Raw genomic sequence first — 14,751 nt, forward strand, 5'->3', positions numbered from 1 at the left:
ATGATATCCCCGGACGTTTTTGACTCACATGCGAAGCAAAAGTGAGTCTATGTACTCACCCGAGTCGTCCGTCCGTCCGTCCGTCCGTCCGGAAAACTTTAACGTTGGATATTTCTTGGACACTATTCAGTCTATCAGTACCAAATTTGGCAAGATGGTGTATGATGACAAGGCCCCCAAAAACATACATAGCATCTTGACCTTGCTTCAAGGTCAAGGTCGCAGGGGCCATAAATGTTGCCTAAAAAACAGCTATTTTTCACATTTTTCCCATTTTCTCTGAAGTTTTTGAGATTCAATACCTCACCTATATATGATATATAGGGCAAAGTAAGCCCCATCTTTTGATACCAGTTTGGTTTACCTTGCTTCAAGGTCAAGGTCACAGGAGCTCTTCAAAGTTGGATTGTATACATATTTTGAAGTGACCTTGACCCTGAACTATGGAAGATAACTGTTTCAAACTTAAAAATGATGTGGGGCACATGTTATACTTTCATCATGAGACACATTTGGTCACATATGATCAAGGTCAAGGTCACTTTGACCCTTATGAAATGTGACCAAAATAAGGTAGTGAACCACTAAAAGTGACCATATCTCATGGTAGAAAGAGCCAATAAGCACCATTGTACTTCCTATGTCTTGAATTAACAGCTTTGTGTTGCATGACCTTGGATGACCTTGACCTTGGGTCAAGGTCACATGTATTTTGGTAGGAAAAATGTGTAAAGCATGTGAGTCGTATGGGCTTTGCCCTTCTTGTTTTTATTTTTTTGATAAATGTCTTTGATGACGTCATATCTGGCTTTTTGTAAAAGTTGAGGCGGCACTGTCACACCCTCATTTTTGAGTCACTTGAGAAAAAGTGACTCTATGTAATCGGTCAGTGTTAGTCTGTCCGGCCGGCCGTCCGTAGACACCACCTTAACGTTGGACTTTTCTCGGAAACTATCAAAGCGATCGGGCTCATATTTTGTTTAGTCGTGACCTCCAATGACCTCTACACTTTAACGATGGTTTCGTTGACCTTTGACCTTTTTCAAGGTCACAGGTCAGCGTCAAAGGAAAAATTAGACATTTTATATCTTTGACAAAGTTCATCGGATGTGATTGAAACTTTGTAGGATTATTCTTTACATCAAAGTATTTACATCTGTAGCCTTTTACGAACGTTATCAGAAAAACAAGGGAGATAACTAGCCTTTTCTGTTCGGCAACACACAACTTAACGTTGGGCTTTTCTCGGAAACTATAAAAGTGACCGGGCTCAAATTTTATGTGAACGTGACTCATTGTGTTGTGAATAGCAATTTCTTCCTGTCCATCTGATGCCTCATATAATATTCAGAACTGCGAAAGTGACTCGATCGAGCGTTTGCTCTTCTTGTTAAATCAAATTGATAGAAATTTTGGCCAAGCAATCTTTGGCGAAGGCCGGACTTCGGTATTGCATTTCAGTTTGGTGGCTTAAAAATTAATTAATGACTTTGGTCATTAAAAATCTGAAAATTGTAAAAAATTAAAAAAAATTATAAAACGATCCAAATTTACGTTCATCTTATTCTTCATCATTTCCTGATTCCAAAAACATATAAATATGTTATATTTGGATTAAAAACAAGCTCTGAAAATTAAAAATATAAAAATTATGATCAAAATTAAATTGTCGAAATCAATTTAAAAACACTTTCATCTTATTCCTTGTTGGTTCCTGATTCCAAAAACATATAGATATGATATGTTTGGATTAAAAACACGCTCAGAAAGTTAAAACAAAGATAGGATACAGAAAAGCATGCTATCATCCTTCTCAGCGCAACTTATACTACCCCGCTATTCTTGTCAATTTCACTGCCTTTGCCACGAGCGGTGGACTGACGATGCTACGAGTATACGGTCTTGCTGAAAAATTGCATTGCGTTCAGTTTCATTCTCTGAGTTCGACAGCTTGACTAAATGTTGTATTTTCGCCTTACGCGACTTGTTTCTACTTTGTTTGTTGGTGTGCATGAAGGAGACCCTAGAATTTGTGTGCCTGAAGATGACCCTAGGGTTGAAACATTGCTGTTATTCGTTCCTTATCCTTCCTTCACACATGAGTACAGTATTTTTCTATCTTTTTATTTGTGAAATTGTTTAGTTTTCTGTCAGCTGGACAATGAGATGTTGCAGGGACTGATGGTAGTAGTTTAATTAAGGCTCTAATGTTAGACGTCACGGAGAACTAAGTTAACATTTGGTATGAGTCTATGACACAGATTGAAGGTCTTAAGCTAGTAGCTCCGTGAATACTACAGTGTAGTCCGGGTACAACGAATCTCAAGGGAGATACATTTTAGTTTGTTATATCAGCAATTCGCTGTAGAGTTTTCAACCCTAAATGACCCAAAGACAAGTTTTCCCACTCACCTTCAAATGATCGTCCCATCGATCTTTTCTTGGAGAGTACAATCTCTGCATGTTTTCAACAGCTTCATAATATAATCCATAGGGAGAGGCATAGTTCAAATGTTCACTTTACTTTCACAATTTTAGACGTAAAATTTAAAAAGTCGTGTAAAAGCATGTACATGTACATTCTGATCAATCTCCGTGTCCGTCAAAAAAAACTCCGAAAACCCCTGAAAACCCCATCTAGACTAACTAAATCTATCTTCAAAGTGAAGTATTGGACATGCCTGTGAAGTAAGCCTGATTCATGCTACATGCACCCTTATATTTGTGTTGAGAGCCGGATTTTCGACGAAATCGATGCAACAATTTCAGTGCAAGGGAGGTAACTCTTGTTACTCAAAAGCACAAGTATTGATGACGTCATGTGATTAGTGCTTCCGCTCCTTCGTAAATCATCGCACAAATACGAAAATAAAGCCATGAACGGTGAAAGTTGCAAATATAAGTTACGCTGCTCAGAACTGGCACACTTCTCCACTGCACACTCCAATTTGGAGATAATATCCAAGTCACAGACATCGCTGCACTTTGCCTGCAAGTAGCGACGTAGGGTATTGGCAGCAACACGTGCTTCTGTGGCAGTCATAGCTCAGCACAGTCATAGCTCAGCAGCTGATTGGAATAGTAAAAACACAGCGGCGGTGGCTGTTCCGTGCACCTCCCGCTGTTTGTTCAGAGTTCGCTCATCACGCGATGTGCACTTGTGTTTGTGTATTTTTGTGTATTTTTGTCTTTGGAGACAATTATTGACATCAGTTCGTTGTAGCCTTGTGACTTTTAGAGACAAAACGGCTCTGGGGCGATGAAAACGTGTTTGTTAAAAGAGGGGTTCGTTATGCAAATGAGTTCAAAAGGTTCGATGTAGCCGGAAAGTAACAAGTAAGAAATAGAAGGCTGTCTGCCGGGAAATCAATGGCAGTTTGTTAAGAGAGGGATTAAATTACATATTCTTACCCCAATTCTCATAAATGCATTGACTTCAATCTCACATGCTAGATGTCGAAAAACTACTCAAATTACCTGCCTTTAGCCAAATGTAAAGGAGCTAAAAATGTAGCTGAGAAATGACAACAATAGCCAATGTAATGGAGCAAAGAATTTTGTCTAAGCAATGACAACCACAAAATCAATTCATTATTTAAATGCTCTGTGTGATTTCAACTGGTGTGATTTGTCCTGCTTAGATCCGAGAGCAGCGTCAGTTAATCGAGAAAGCCAAGCGACAGCGACGCATGCAGGATGCGGAGGAGGAACTTGCTACAATGGAGGAAACAAACACAGTACGTTAATAGTTTTGTTTGCTTTTGTAATTTGAGATGGTTGACCCCAAGTTAAACATGTAATATAATAGATCAGATAGTTGAACTGATGTCAGTCACAGAGAGTGGAGGATACTAACAGGATATGATAGTTTATTTATTTTTTAGTTGAGATGGTTGATCCCAAGTTAAACATATATTCCCCCAAAAGCGCCGTATGGCTGCCTGAATGGCGGGGTAAAAACGATCATGCATGTAAAATCCCACTCGTGCAAAAACATGAGTGAACGTGGGAGTTTCAGCCCATGAACGAAGAAGTAGAAGAAACATATAATAAGTGCACAATGGATCAGAGAGTTGAGTTAAGTTCATGTCATTCTGTGAGTTGATCGGAGGCAAAAAAGACAGTTTGACCACAAAAGAAGGGTGCCAGTCAAGCACTTGAGATTGAAAAGGTACGTGTATCCACAGTATGCGTGCACAGACGTTCACATGCTTGGGTGAAATTTGACCCAGGCAGGCATTTTTGCAGTGGAACATGCATATGATATTGCCTTCTGTTGATCTAATCAGGCTAGTTGCTCTTTCTTTTGAAGGTTTTCAATTTGTTTTAATACTTTCAATAAGGATTGTAGTTGGAGACACTGGTACCCACAGTGTCAATGCAGACCTTAACTTTACTTCAAATGTACAACCAGTAATGTTAAGTGCAAGGAGGAGGTAGAGTAGTAGCCAGCATTGTAACTGACTGTCTTATTGTTCTCATATGTTGTTTAATATCAATTTTCCATGCTTTAATACCATGTGCAGTGTCGCCGAGAGACGATTCATGAACCACCACCTAACGTTGACATTCTGCGCATTTATCGCACGCCAAAGAAAGGTAGTAAGGAATGAATCAATCTGTGCGTGCAGGGTAAAGTTAAAATAACAAGGATTTATCAGCACTGCTAAACACGGCATGCAAGTCCTTTGTGGTTCTTATGAGAGTGTTTCTGTATCTTATCTTTTTCTCTGTCTGTTTGTCTGTCGGTCTGACTCTGTTTGTCTGTCTGTCTGCCTGTTTGTTAGTCTGTCTCTCTCTCTGTTTGTCTGTCTGTCTGCCTGTTTGTTAGTCTGTCTCTCTCTCTGTTTGTCTGTCTGTCTGCCTGTTTGTCAGTCTGTCTCTCTCTCTGTTTGTCTGTCTGCCTGCCTGTAAGCAACTGTGTTTGTGAGTAAATCTGAATATGTTAGTGTGAACGTTGCTACGTTGATACTCGCGTTTATAGGCACATTGTTTTATTTATCCACCTGTCTGTCTGCATATAGTTTGAGGTTGTGTGTTTGTGCCACTGGGTGCGTGACTGTGACCATTGGTTTTGTTATTTTAACTGTTAACTTATTCTAACCCATTGTCATGTTCCGCAGAAGATGAGCTGACCCCTGCAGAAAAAGCTCTGCTGGCTGGAAGAAGTTACGTCGTTCTCACCAAGAAGTATGTTTTTGTGTTTGTTTTGTTCAACATTGTGAGAAATATAGTGTTTATTGTGTGTGTGTGTGTGTGTGTGTGTGTGTGTGTGTGTGTGTGTGTGTGTGTTTGTGCATGTGTGTGTGTGTGCAAGTGTGTGTGCATAAACCCATGTGACCTGAGTGCAGCATTTGATACTATTGATCATGCCGTGCTCTTGTCCCGCCTTCAAAACTCTTTTGGCATTTCTCAGTCTGTCCTTTCTTGGTTTCAGTCCTATCTCACCGATCGCTACCAGTCTGTCTCTGTGAACGGCCTATCTTCTTCTGCTTCTCCTCTACAGTACAGTGTGCCCCAGGGCTCCGTCCTGGGGCCTATTCTGTTCGTCCTTTACACCCAGCCCATCCCTTCAATTGCTGCTCACCACTTTCTCTCTCACCACAGCTTCTCCGACGACAACCAACTCTATCTCTCTGGACCTATCTCTGACCTCCCTCGCCTCATTGCCTCCACCCAGTCTTGCATCACCGACCTCAAGGCGTGGATGGACCTGAACAAGCTGAAGCTTAATGAGGAGAAAACCGAAATGATTCTTGTCTCTCCCAAAAAACATCTCAATCATCCTTCTCTTCCCTCGTCTGTCGATCTGAATGGTTCTTCTATTGCTCTTTCTCCTGCTGTCCGCAACCTAGGTGTCACTCTTGACCAGTCCCTGTCCTTCCATCAGCATGTTGCCAATGTCTGTCGCACTTGCTTCTTTGAAATCCGCCGCATCTCCTCCATCCGTCATCTCCTCACTGAGGATGCCACCAAAACTCTGCTCTGTGCCTTTGTCCTATCCCGACTCGATTATTGCAATTCCATTCTTTCTGGCTCTCCCAACTACATCATCGAAAAGCTTCAGCGTGTTCAGAATCATGCCGCCCGCCTCATCTTTCGCTCTTCCAAGCACGACCACATCACCCCTCTTCTTCAAACCCTACACTGGCTGCCTGTTCAACAGAGGATTCAGTTCAAGATCTCCACACTCTGCCTTAGAAACTTTGATCTATCGTCCCCTAGCTATCTTCTGACCTTCTTGATGTCTACTCCCCCTCTCGCTCCCTAAGATCCTCCGCAGACACCCGCCTTTTTAGGATACCACCAGCACGCACCAAAACATGGCCAGCGCACCTTCTCTTACCAGGCCCCATCCATCTGGAACCAACTCCCGCACTCACTCAGGCACGCCACATCTATGCAATCATTCAAAACCTCACTCAAAACACACCTCTTCCCTCACTAGTCTGTTAATGAACACCCATCCCCCTCTCCTGCTGGTCCTTAATCTGTCTCCTTCTCTCTCCTTCTTCTTCCCTTTCCTGCTCTATTCTTCTTCTCTCAACTAACTTTATGTATCCAATAATTTATTTATTTATTTATGACTGTTTTTCCGTCTTCAGAATGCATGTGCCTGTAGTTGGTATGAGTGAGTGCATCACGTTCTCGCTGTGCGTCTGTCTGCGAGTGTATGAGTCCGAGTGTCTTGGTCCTTGTCGATTTGTGTTTCGTATAATGTTCACTATGTATTATATATTTTGTAAGCGCCTAGGGCTATATTTAGATTAGGCGCACAAATGTTCATAATAATAATAATAATAATAATGTGAATGTGCTGGTGTGTGTGTGTGTTTGCCCCCATCATATTGATTTGATAGAACCTTTTATTGTCAAAATAATCTGAATTTGGCCCTGAGTTTTCAGACTCATGATGTCAGAGAAATACCTACAGGAAAAAAAAAGATTTTAGCCTGACTATTTCTCAGTGTGGTTTTACATGTTGTTCTTGTAAGATAACAAAATATAATCATTTTTCTGATCATCGCTTTTTTTGTGCAGGAAGAAGAAGAGAGTGAAGCACCCACTGGACATGGCGCGCCTGGAGTCCATAGAGAAGTTTCTGTCCATGCCTCCCCACAGGCTGACGCGAACCAATTCTCTGCCTAAACTCAAACGTACTGTAGAGAGAGAGCTGCGAGTGCCTCAGTAAGTTGAAGTGTTTGCTTTGCACCTTTGTGTGTGTGTGTACGTCACATATTGTGTGTGTGTGTGTGTGTGTGTGTGTGTTGTGTTGTGTTGTGTTGTGTTGTGTTGTGTTGTGTGTGTGGTTGTGTGTGTGTGTGTGTGGGTGTGTGTGTGTGTGTGTGTGTTGTGTTTGTGTTGTGTTGTGTTGTGTTGTGTTGTGTTGTATTTGTGAGTGCCCATCTATGTGAGTATGTGTGACAGTGTGCCTGCGTTTGTACACTTTTGTGTCTATGAATGTGTGTGTGTTTATACCTGTGGGCATTTTGTGTGTGTGTTTATACCTGTGGGCATTTTGTGTGTGTGTTTATACCTGTGGGCATTTTGTGTGTGTATGAAAAAAAAGAGAGAGAGTGCATACATCTTGATTGTTTCTGGGAAGATTGCTGCATTTCTCAAACAAGTGATTTTTGGTACTTAAGTCACAAATATTAAATGGCTTCTGTCTTTGTTGCAGCTCTAATTTTGGGTATTACTAACGTGAGGTTCTTCAAACACGTTTTCTTTTTCATTTTCAGAAAAGTGAGACATCGCAAAGGCAGCCTTCCAGGTATCTTGGACTTTGATCTCTACAAGACTTTCAAGCGCAAACCGTAAGTTGTGTTTTGTGTTTTATGTCCATTTTATCGGCAAAAGCACAATTGAAGAATCAGTCTTCAAGATTTTACAATGTTACCACGTTACAATGTCTTCTTTAACACTCAAGTGTTACTGTTCTCACTGAGTTCATAGCAAAACTTGTTGCCCAAAATTCTTTGACACAGCTACGTTTGAAAATGTTTGTCTTCAGGAAAGATAATCAATTTGTTTGCCTCACTAGCTCACACACTTCTGTAAGATGGCGTTGTCATCCAGTATTCTCCCAACGAATCACCTTAAATCCTCCGCCTCCAACTTCCAACCCCTAAACCAGTACAGTGGAAATTCCTCCTTTGAAGACCTCAACAAATCTCACAAAAACAAGGTCTTAAAAGGGAGGAGGTCTTAAACTGGGGGGTCTTAAACTGGGGGGTCTTAAACTGGGGGGTCTTAAACTGGGTGGGGTCTTAAACTGGGGGGTCTTAAACTGGGGGTCTTAAACTGGGGGGTCTTAAACTGGGGGGTCTTAAACGGGGGGGTCTTAAATGGGGGGGTCTTAAACTGGGGGGTCTTAAACTGGGGGGTCTTAAACTGGGGGGGTCTTAAACTGGGGGAAGTCTTAAACTGGGGGAAGTCTTAAACTGGGGGGTTCAACTGTGAAAAGAACCACACTGAACTGAATAATTTTGTAACTGTGCAGAAAAGAGTCAGATGAGCGTGAGTGGGTACGAGACGTCTGGAACAAGTGGTTTGACGAGGTGTACCCCCCGCCCCCCCCTGATTCAGAGGATGACTTTGAGGATGACGCCTCGCAGACCGACGCTCACACCGCCATCAGCTCCGATGTTTACTCCAGAGATCACAGGAAAAGGTATCAAAGTTTGTCATCAAGAACAAGAAAGCATAGTTTATGGAGCAAAACATCTCAAAGTAATGAGACATTGCGGTGTTATGTGGTCATCGGTTTTACTCCAGAGATCACAGGAAAAGGTATCAAAGTTTGTCATCAAATACAAGAAAGCATATTATAGTTTATGGAGAAAAACATCTCAAAGTAATTTGTATTGAAACATTGCGGTGTTATTTGGCCATTGTCTTGAATGAGTAATGTGCCTTTGAATTGTATTGGTCATAGTACGTTTGTTTATGTTTGGTCGTTATCTTTGCCTGTGCGTGTATTGTATGTTTGGTCGTTTTTTTTGCCTGTGCATGTATAGTTTGTTGGTTATGTTTGGTCGGTTTCTTTGCCTGTGCGTGTATAGTATGCTTGGTCGATGTATGTATTGTAAAGCGCTAAGAGTAGACATTTTTCTAGAATAGCGCTATAAAAGTTTGCATTATTATTATTATTATTATTATTATTATTATTATTATTATTATTATTATTGGGTATGCGTAAGCCTTGCGTACACAAAATTGCCTTGAAAATAGCTGTGTAACAATAACACTTAAGGCAAACGATTCATCTCGGAGCCTGCATGAGAAGAGACTGTTAAAAGGGGAGAAGTCTGAAATGGAGGGTCTTCAATGGAACGTTCCATGGTAGAATTCCAGCAGTATTTTTTGTTGTGGCGATTTTTGTATTCCTTTTTAAACAATTAGCAAATTACAATAGAAAGACGACAGCGTCTGTCTATCCCTCAATGGATGTACATCCAAATCGTCCCCGTTACAGCAAAAAGAATTGTGTTGAATTGTCTATCCCTCAATGGAAGTACATCCAAATCATCGCCGTTACAGCAAAAAGGATTGTGTTGAATTGCCGTCTATCCCTCAATGGATGTACATCCAAATCGTCCCCGTTACAGCAAAAAGGATTGTGTTGAATTGTCTATCCCTCAATGGATGTACATCCAAATCATCGCCGTTACAGCAAAAAAAATTGTGTTGAATTGTCTATCCCTCAATGGAAGTACATCCAAATCATCACCGTTACAGCAAAAAGGATTGTGTTGAATTGTCTATCCCTCAATGGAAGTACATCCAAATCGTCGCCGTTACAGCAAAAAGGATTGTGTTGAATTGTCTATGTTTAGATTGCTCTAGTTCCTGTGCTGATGCTTGTGTGTGGCAAATGTTCACTTCCAAACATTAGTAAGCTATTGAAAAAACAACAACAAAAACATACGCCAGGTGAGTGGGAAAAAAGCACCACATTTTTTTTTATTAGTGAATATTGTGTGTGTTGCAGCAAAGGGAGTGTTCCGGATATTCTGTCAGAGGAGATCGATATGATTGAGCCTTTTGCTGACGCAGAGGAGAATGCAGAGATTATAACTGTAAGTTAACTGTGGCTCACTGCATTGTGGCATGTTATCACTTACGGTTTGTTTACAGTTATGGAATATTGTTTTTGCCATTGGTTGTCACATATTTTGTGTTGACACGTACTTTTTCTTCTTCTTATCCTTTCTTTGTCATGGCTGTTACTCTCACTAAAATTTAAATAATTTTGTAAATTATTGCATATAAATTATAATTGTATTCAGGTTTGTCCACTTTTGCACGTGTGGTATATAAAGAGCTTGTTATAATTCCATCATAATATTTATTTCAGTGAAATTTCGTCTCAGGAAACCAAGATAATGTTGACTTTATAAACATTTGGTGAATATTTTCATCTTAGAAATTGGATCTGGTTGTAATCTTGATCTGCTCATCTAAAAAATTGATAAACCAAGGTTTTTAACAGAGGAAAGTCTTAGATTGGGGAGTCTAGAAGGAGATGTTCCACTCTAATGGTACATTTTTATTTTGTTGTCAAAGCAGTTTGATTACTGATCCTAATTGTTTTTTGTCTGCTGCAGATTTTGAGAGAAGAAGTGGACAAACTGACAAACTTGATTGACAGCATGACCCCGCCCATGGCCTTTGACCTGGCTCGAAGAGGAGCGTTGTACAGAAAGGTTAGTATTATGCACTAATGTATCTAGAGACCTTTTCAGAATCTGAGCAGCTGTTGCAAGATTTTCGCAGGACGAACTTTGTAATGCTTTGAAATTCCCAAGAAATTGAACAATGAGTCTTTTCAGCTGTTGCGAGATTGTTGTACCACATGCTTTAAAATGCTTTGGAATTTGTGAGTGCTTGGAATATTGATAGGGTCTATTGCACTTTATATTTCCCTTCTTTGAGTCATGTGACATCAGGGTCCGACTAAAACTCTTATTTAGGCGACTGGCTGGGTTGGGTTTTTAAACGTAAAAAAAAATGTACGTACATTTAGTGTGTGTGGGTGTGTGTGTGTGTGTGTGTGTGTCTGTTTGACTTTCTGTGTGTATGTGTCTGTCTGTCTGTCTGTCTGTCTGTCTGTCTGTCTGTGTGAGAGTTTAGTGAAGTTGGCATTAGAGTTGATATGATGGATTGGCTTGAAGGGTTTATGAGCATGTTCATTTTTTTTCTTCTGAGTTTTGTTCAGATCTTTTAATATCTGTCGATCTTTTCTTTCAGCTTGGAATGTTGCATAAAGCTGGGGAAGACTTGAGCAGGTAAGGTACCTGACAGCAGGACAGTTTACGAAACACTCATCTTTAAGTGTGTTTGTTCTTCTGTTCTGCTTTTTACGTACGATATGGCATAAATGATCAACAGCATGATAACCTTATCAAATAAAACACTGTTTGGGAATGTTTAAAAAAAGAAAACTTGCCTTGAAACACAAAGATTGTACAGGGAAACCCCACTTTAACACCTTGTTCAATTACACTTTTTAGGTCTGAAAGGGGAGGTTCCACTGTTACTCCATACAGTGGTACCTGCGATGTGTGGCCCCTCTCATGAGCGGACACCTCCCTTAAAAGGACACATTCTGAGGTCCCTTTGTCTATTATCTCTACACAAGTATACCTGTCATGACAGGCCACCTGTAATGTAGGGACACGTTTTGTTGGGCCCAAGGGTGTCCTTTCATCCCAGGTACCACTGTAATTAACGGAAAGGTACTCTTTCTGAGAGCAAGTTAAAGAAAAGACACACTGTATGAAGAATGATTTTGTATTTGGATACATGAATATTACTTGCCAATTTCCCATGGTGTTCTTTTTTGCTGTTTAATATTGACATCTCTTGAACCCTGTGAGTTTTATGAAATGAATATCTGACTGATTTCAGAGCCATCAAAATGGAACCAATGTTGCTGGATGCCTACTGGCACAGGCACTTGCTGTACGTCTTGCAAGACAAGAAACAACAGGCGCTGGATGATCTGAACTACATCATGAAGCACAACAAGACTCATGCTGGTGCATACAGATCCATGTGAGTTGTAGGAGTGAAATGGCGGTGTATGTGTGACTGAGTTTTTGATTTTGGAGAAAGTGTTCAGTTAGTTCCTATTATAACTTTTTTGTTGTTGTAGTGTCCTAGGCTTTTGCGCATCTTTGCGCAGGATCTAGATGTACATCCGGGAACTTTACATGCGATGTCTGCACGAGGTCCAACGACTTCACACCACAACTCTGTGCCTTTCTATTTTGATATTACACTGTTGAACTGGATCAGCCTCATGTTCACGTACGCTTGTGCTGCTGTATGAACTCTCTCGCACCCAACACCAACAACATTACACTGGCGACGAGTCATTCCGGCGAGAAAAACAGTGAAAATAGATCGACACACAGGTAAGTGACGTCACGCTGTCATTGTGGTACGCCGAACATTCAGTTACAACGACGAAGCGGCAGTAAATCTAGACTTAAATATTGCTGCACCTGTCGACATGGCTACTGCTCTTCCAACTTTCGACAAGTTTGTTGTCTTTTCATCCTCCACTGAACACACAGTAGGCCAAAGATGGAAGAAATGGCTGAAACGATTCGAAGTGTTGCTCACAGCAATGAACATTACTGATGGTGCCAGAAAGCAAGCTCTACTGCTCCACTATGCTGGGGAGGAAGTCTTTGACATTTTTGAATCATTTTCGGCTGCACAGAAGGGAGAAGATGAGGGCGATGCTGATGATTCATACGCCAAAGTCAAGACATCTCTATCAACCTACTTTGAACCAAAGAAGAATGTTGAGTTTGAGGTTTTCAAATTTCGTCAGATGAAACAAGAACCTGGTGAAACTGTCGACAACTTTTGCACAAGACTCAGACTTCTTGCTGCAACTTGTGACTTCACCAACACAGATCGTGAACTCAAGAGTCAAATCTTGCAAGGCTGCACCTCAACACGCCTGCGCCGCCGAGGTCTGCGAGATGAAATGGAGTTAGAGAATCTTCTCAAGACAGCAAGATCACTTGAAATTTCTGACGTACAAGCAACAGAAATGGAAGCTGACGAGGCTGTGAATGCAGTCTACAGAAACAAGCACCCCCAGCAAGGCGGACGAAGAAGCAACACTCAGAGTCAGCAGCAGCCGCTTCAAGAAAACCGTGGTCAGACATCATGGTCACACCAACACGGAGGCACAACCAGTTCTCGTCCTTGCGCTTGGTGTGGAGGTCATTGTCGCTCAAGAACGAGCTGCCCCGCTCGCGACAAACAATGCAGATCTTGTTCAAAGATGGGACATTTTGCTAAGGTCTGTCGCTCGAAACCTCAAGGTCGTTCCAACGCATCGCACGACGCTCACATGATCAACACACGGGCAGATTCACCCAGTCAACATTCGTCAGACTCAGAACGCTCAGAGTCAGAGTATGCCTATGGGGTCTCATCTGTCACTAGCAAGACGCCCAAAGTCAACCTTCAAATGTACGGGGAGTCCGTTCCCTTCTTCATCGACACGGGGGCATCAGTGAACATCCTCGATGACGACGTGTTCCGGAAAATCAATGCCCCAGCGCTGAAAATAAAGCCAACCTCCACCAACATCTTTGCCTACGGCTCCAGCCAGCCGCTCAAGGTCAGAGGAACCTTCGAGACGACAGTGTCGTACAAGAAGACCAGGGTCACCACGACCTTCTTTGTTGTTCAGTCAACACCACACGCCAGATGTGGAAATCTTCTCAGCGCAAAGACAGCACAAGAACTTGAACTCCTACACTACACGTTTGTCACATCAACATCAGCACCACCCCAAACGGTCGCTGATCATCTTGTCGAAAAAACTCCTCAACTCTTTGAAGGGATGGGGAAGCTGAAAGATGTCAAGGTCAAATTCTACGTAGATGAGTCAGTTCAGCCCACAGCGCAACCTCATCGTCGAATCCCTTTTCACCTGAGGAAGAAAGTTGAAGCCGAACTCAAACGACTCGAGCAGCTTGATGTCATTGAAAAGGTAGACGGCCCAACGCCCTGGGTGTCTCCGATCGTCGTCGCACCGAAGCCGAAGAAGCCAGAAGAGATTCGCATCTGCGTCGACATGCGCCTTCCGAATCAAGCCATCAAGAGAACACGTCACATCATGCCTACGATTGACGACATCTTGTCAAAGCTCAACCAAGCCACTGTCTTCTCCAAGCTTGACCTTAACTCTGGCTATCATCAGTTGGAGTTGGATGAAGAATCGCGCAACATAACAACGTTTTCAACACATGTAGGGCTTCGCCGCTACAAGCGCCTGAACTTTGGTGTCACGTCTGCAGCTGAGATTTTCCAAAATCACATCGCTGAACTGCTGACAGACATTTCTGGCTCTCTCAACACATCAGATGACATCCTCATCTACGGCAAGAGCCAAGAAGAACATGATCAAGCGCTGAAACGGGTGTTCAACAGGCTCTTGGAGAAGAATCTCACTTTGAACAAAGGCAAGTGTGAATTCAACAAGGATCAGATTGAGTTCTACGGCTTCATGTTCGGCAAGACGGGCGTCTCCCCAGACCCCAAGAAGGTGACAGCGATTCAAAACATGAAGACTCCAACCAACGTCAAAAAAGTCCGGAGCTTCCTCGGTCTCACCAACTACGTCTCACGTTTCATCGCTGACTACGCCAATATCACAAAACCTTTGAGAGATCTGACCAAGAGCAACGTGGAATGGACATGGAGTCCAGACCAAGA

The 14,751-nt window shown here is 42.0% G+C and overlaps 1 protein-coding gene across 2 annotated transcripts in view; it reads left to right on the forward strand.

The window, feature by feature from the left end:
• LOC138969354 (uncharacterized) overlaps nt 1–14,751 on the forward strand; it is a 100,146-nt gene that overhangs the window by 51,255 nt on the left and 34,140 nt on the right. For both annotated transcript variants that reach the window (XM_070342126.1, XM_070342127.1), the window contains exons 25-34: nt 3,642–3,737; nt 4,527–4,599; nt 5,124–5,190; nt 7,042–7,188; nt 7,743–7,817; nt 8,504–8,674; nt 9,995–10,082; nt 10,611–10,709; nt 11,254–11,291; nt 11,914–12,060. In XM_070342126.1, the coding sequence (XP_070198227.1) occupies nt 3,642–3,737; nt 4,527–4,599; nt 5,124–5,190; nt 7,042–7,188; nt 7,743–7,817; nt 8,504–8,674; nt 9,995–10,082; nt 10,611–10,709; nt 11,254–11,291; nt 11,914–12,060 (1,001 nt within the window). The remainder of the gene's footprint in view (nt 1–3,641; nt 3,738–4,526; nt 4,600–5,123; nt 5,191–7,041; nt 7,189–7,742; nt 7,818–8,503; nt 8,675–9,994; nt 10,083–10,610; nt 10,710–11,253; nt 11,292–11,913; nt 12,061–14,751) is intronic.

This window comes from Littorina saxatilis, linkage group LG6 (genome assembly GCF_037325665.1).
Source record: "Littorina saxatilis isolate snail1 linkage group LG6, US_GU_Lsax_2.0, whole genome shotgun sequence".
Taxonomy (NCBI): domain Eukaryota; kingdom Metazoa; phylum Mollusca; class Gastropoda; order Littorinimorpha; family Littorinidae; genus Littorina; species Littorina saxatilis.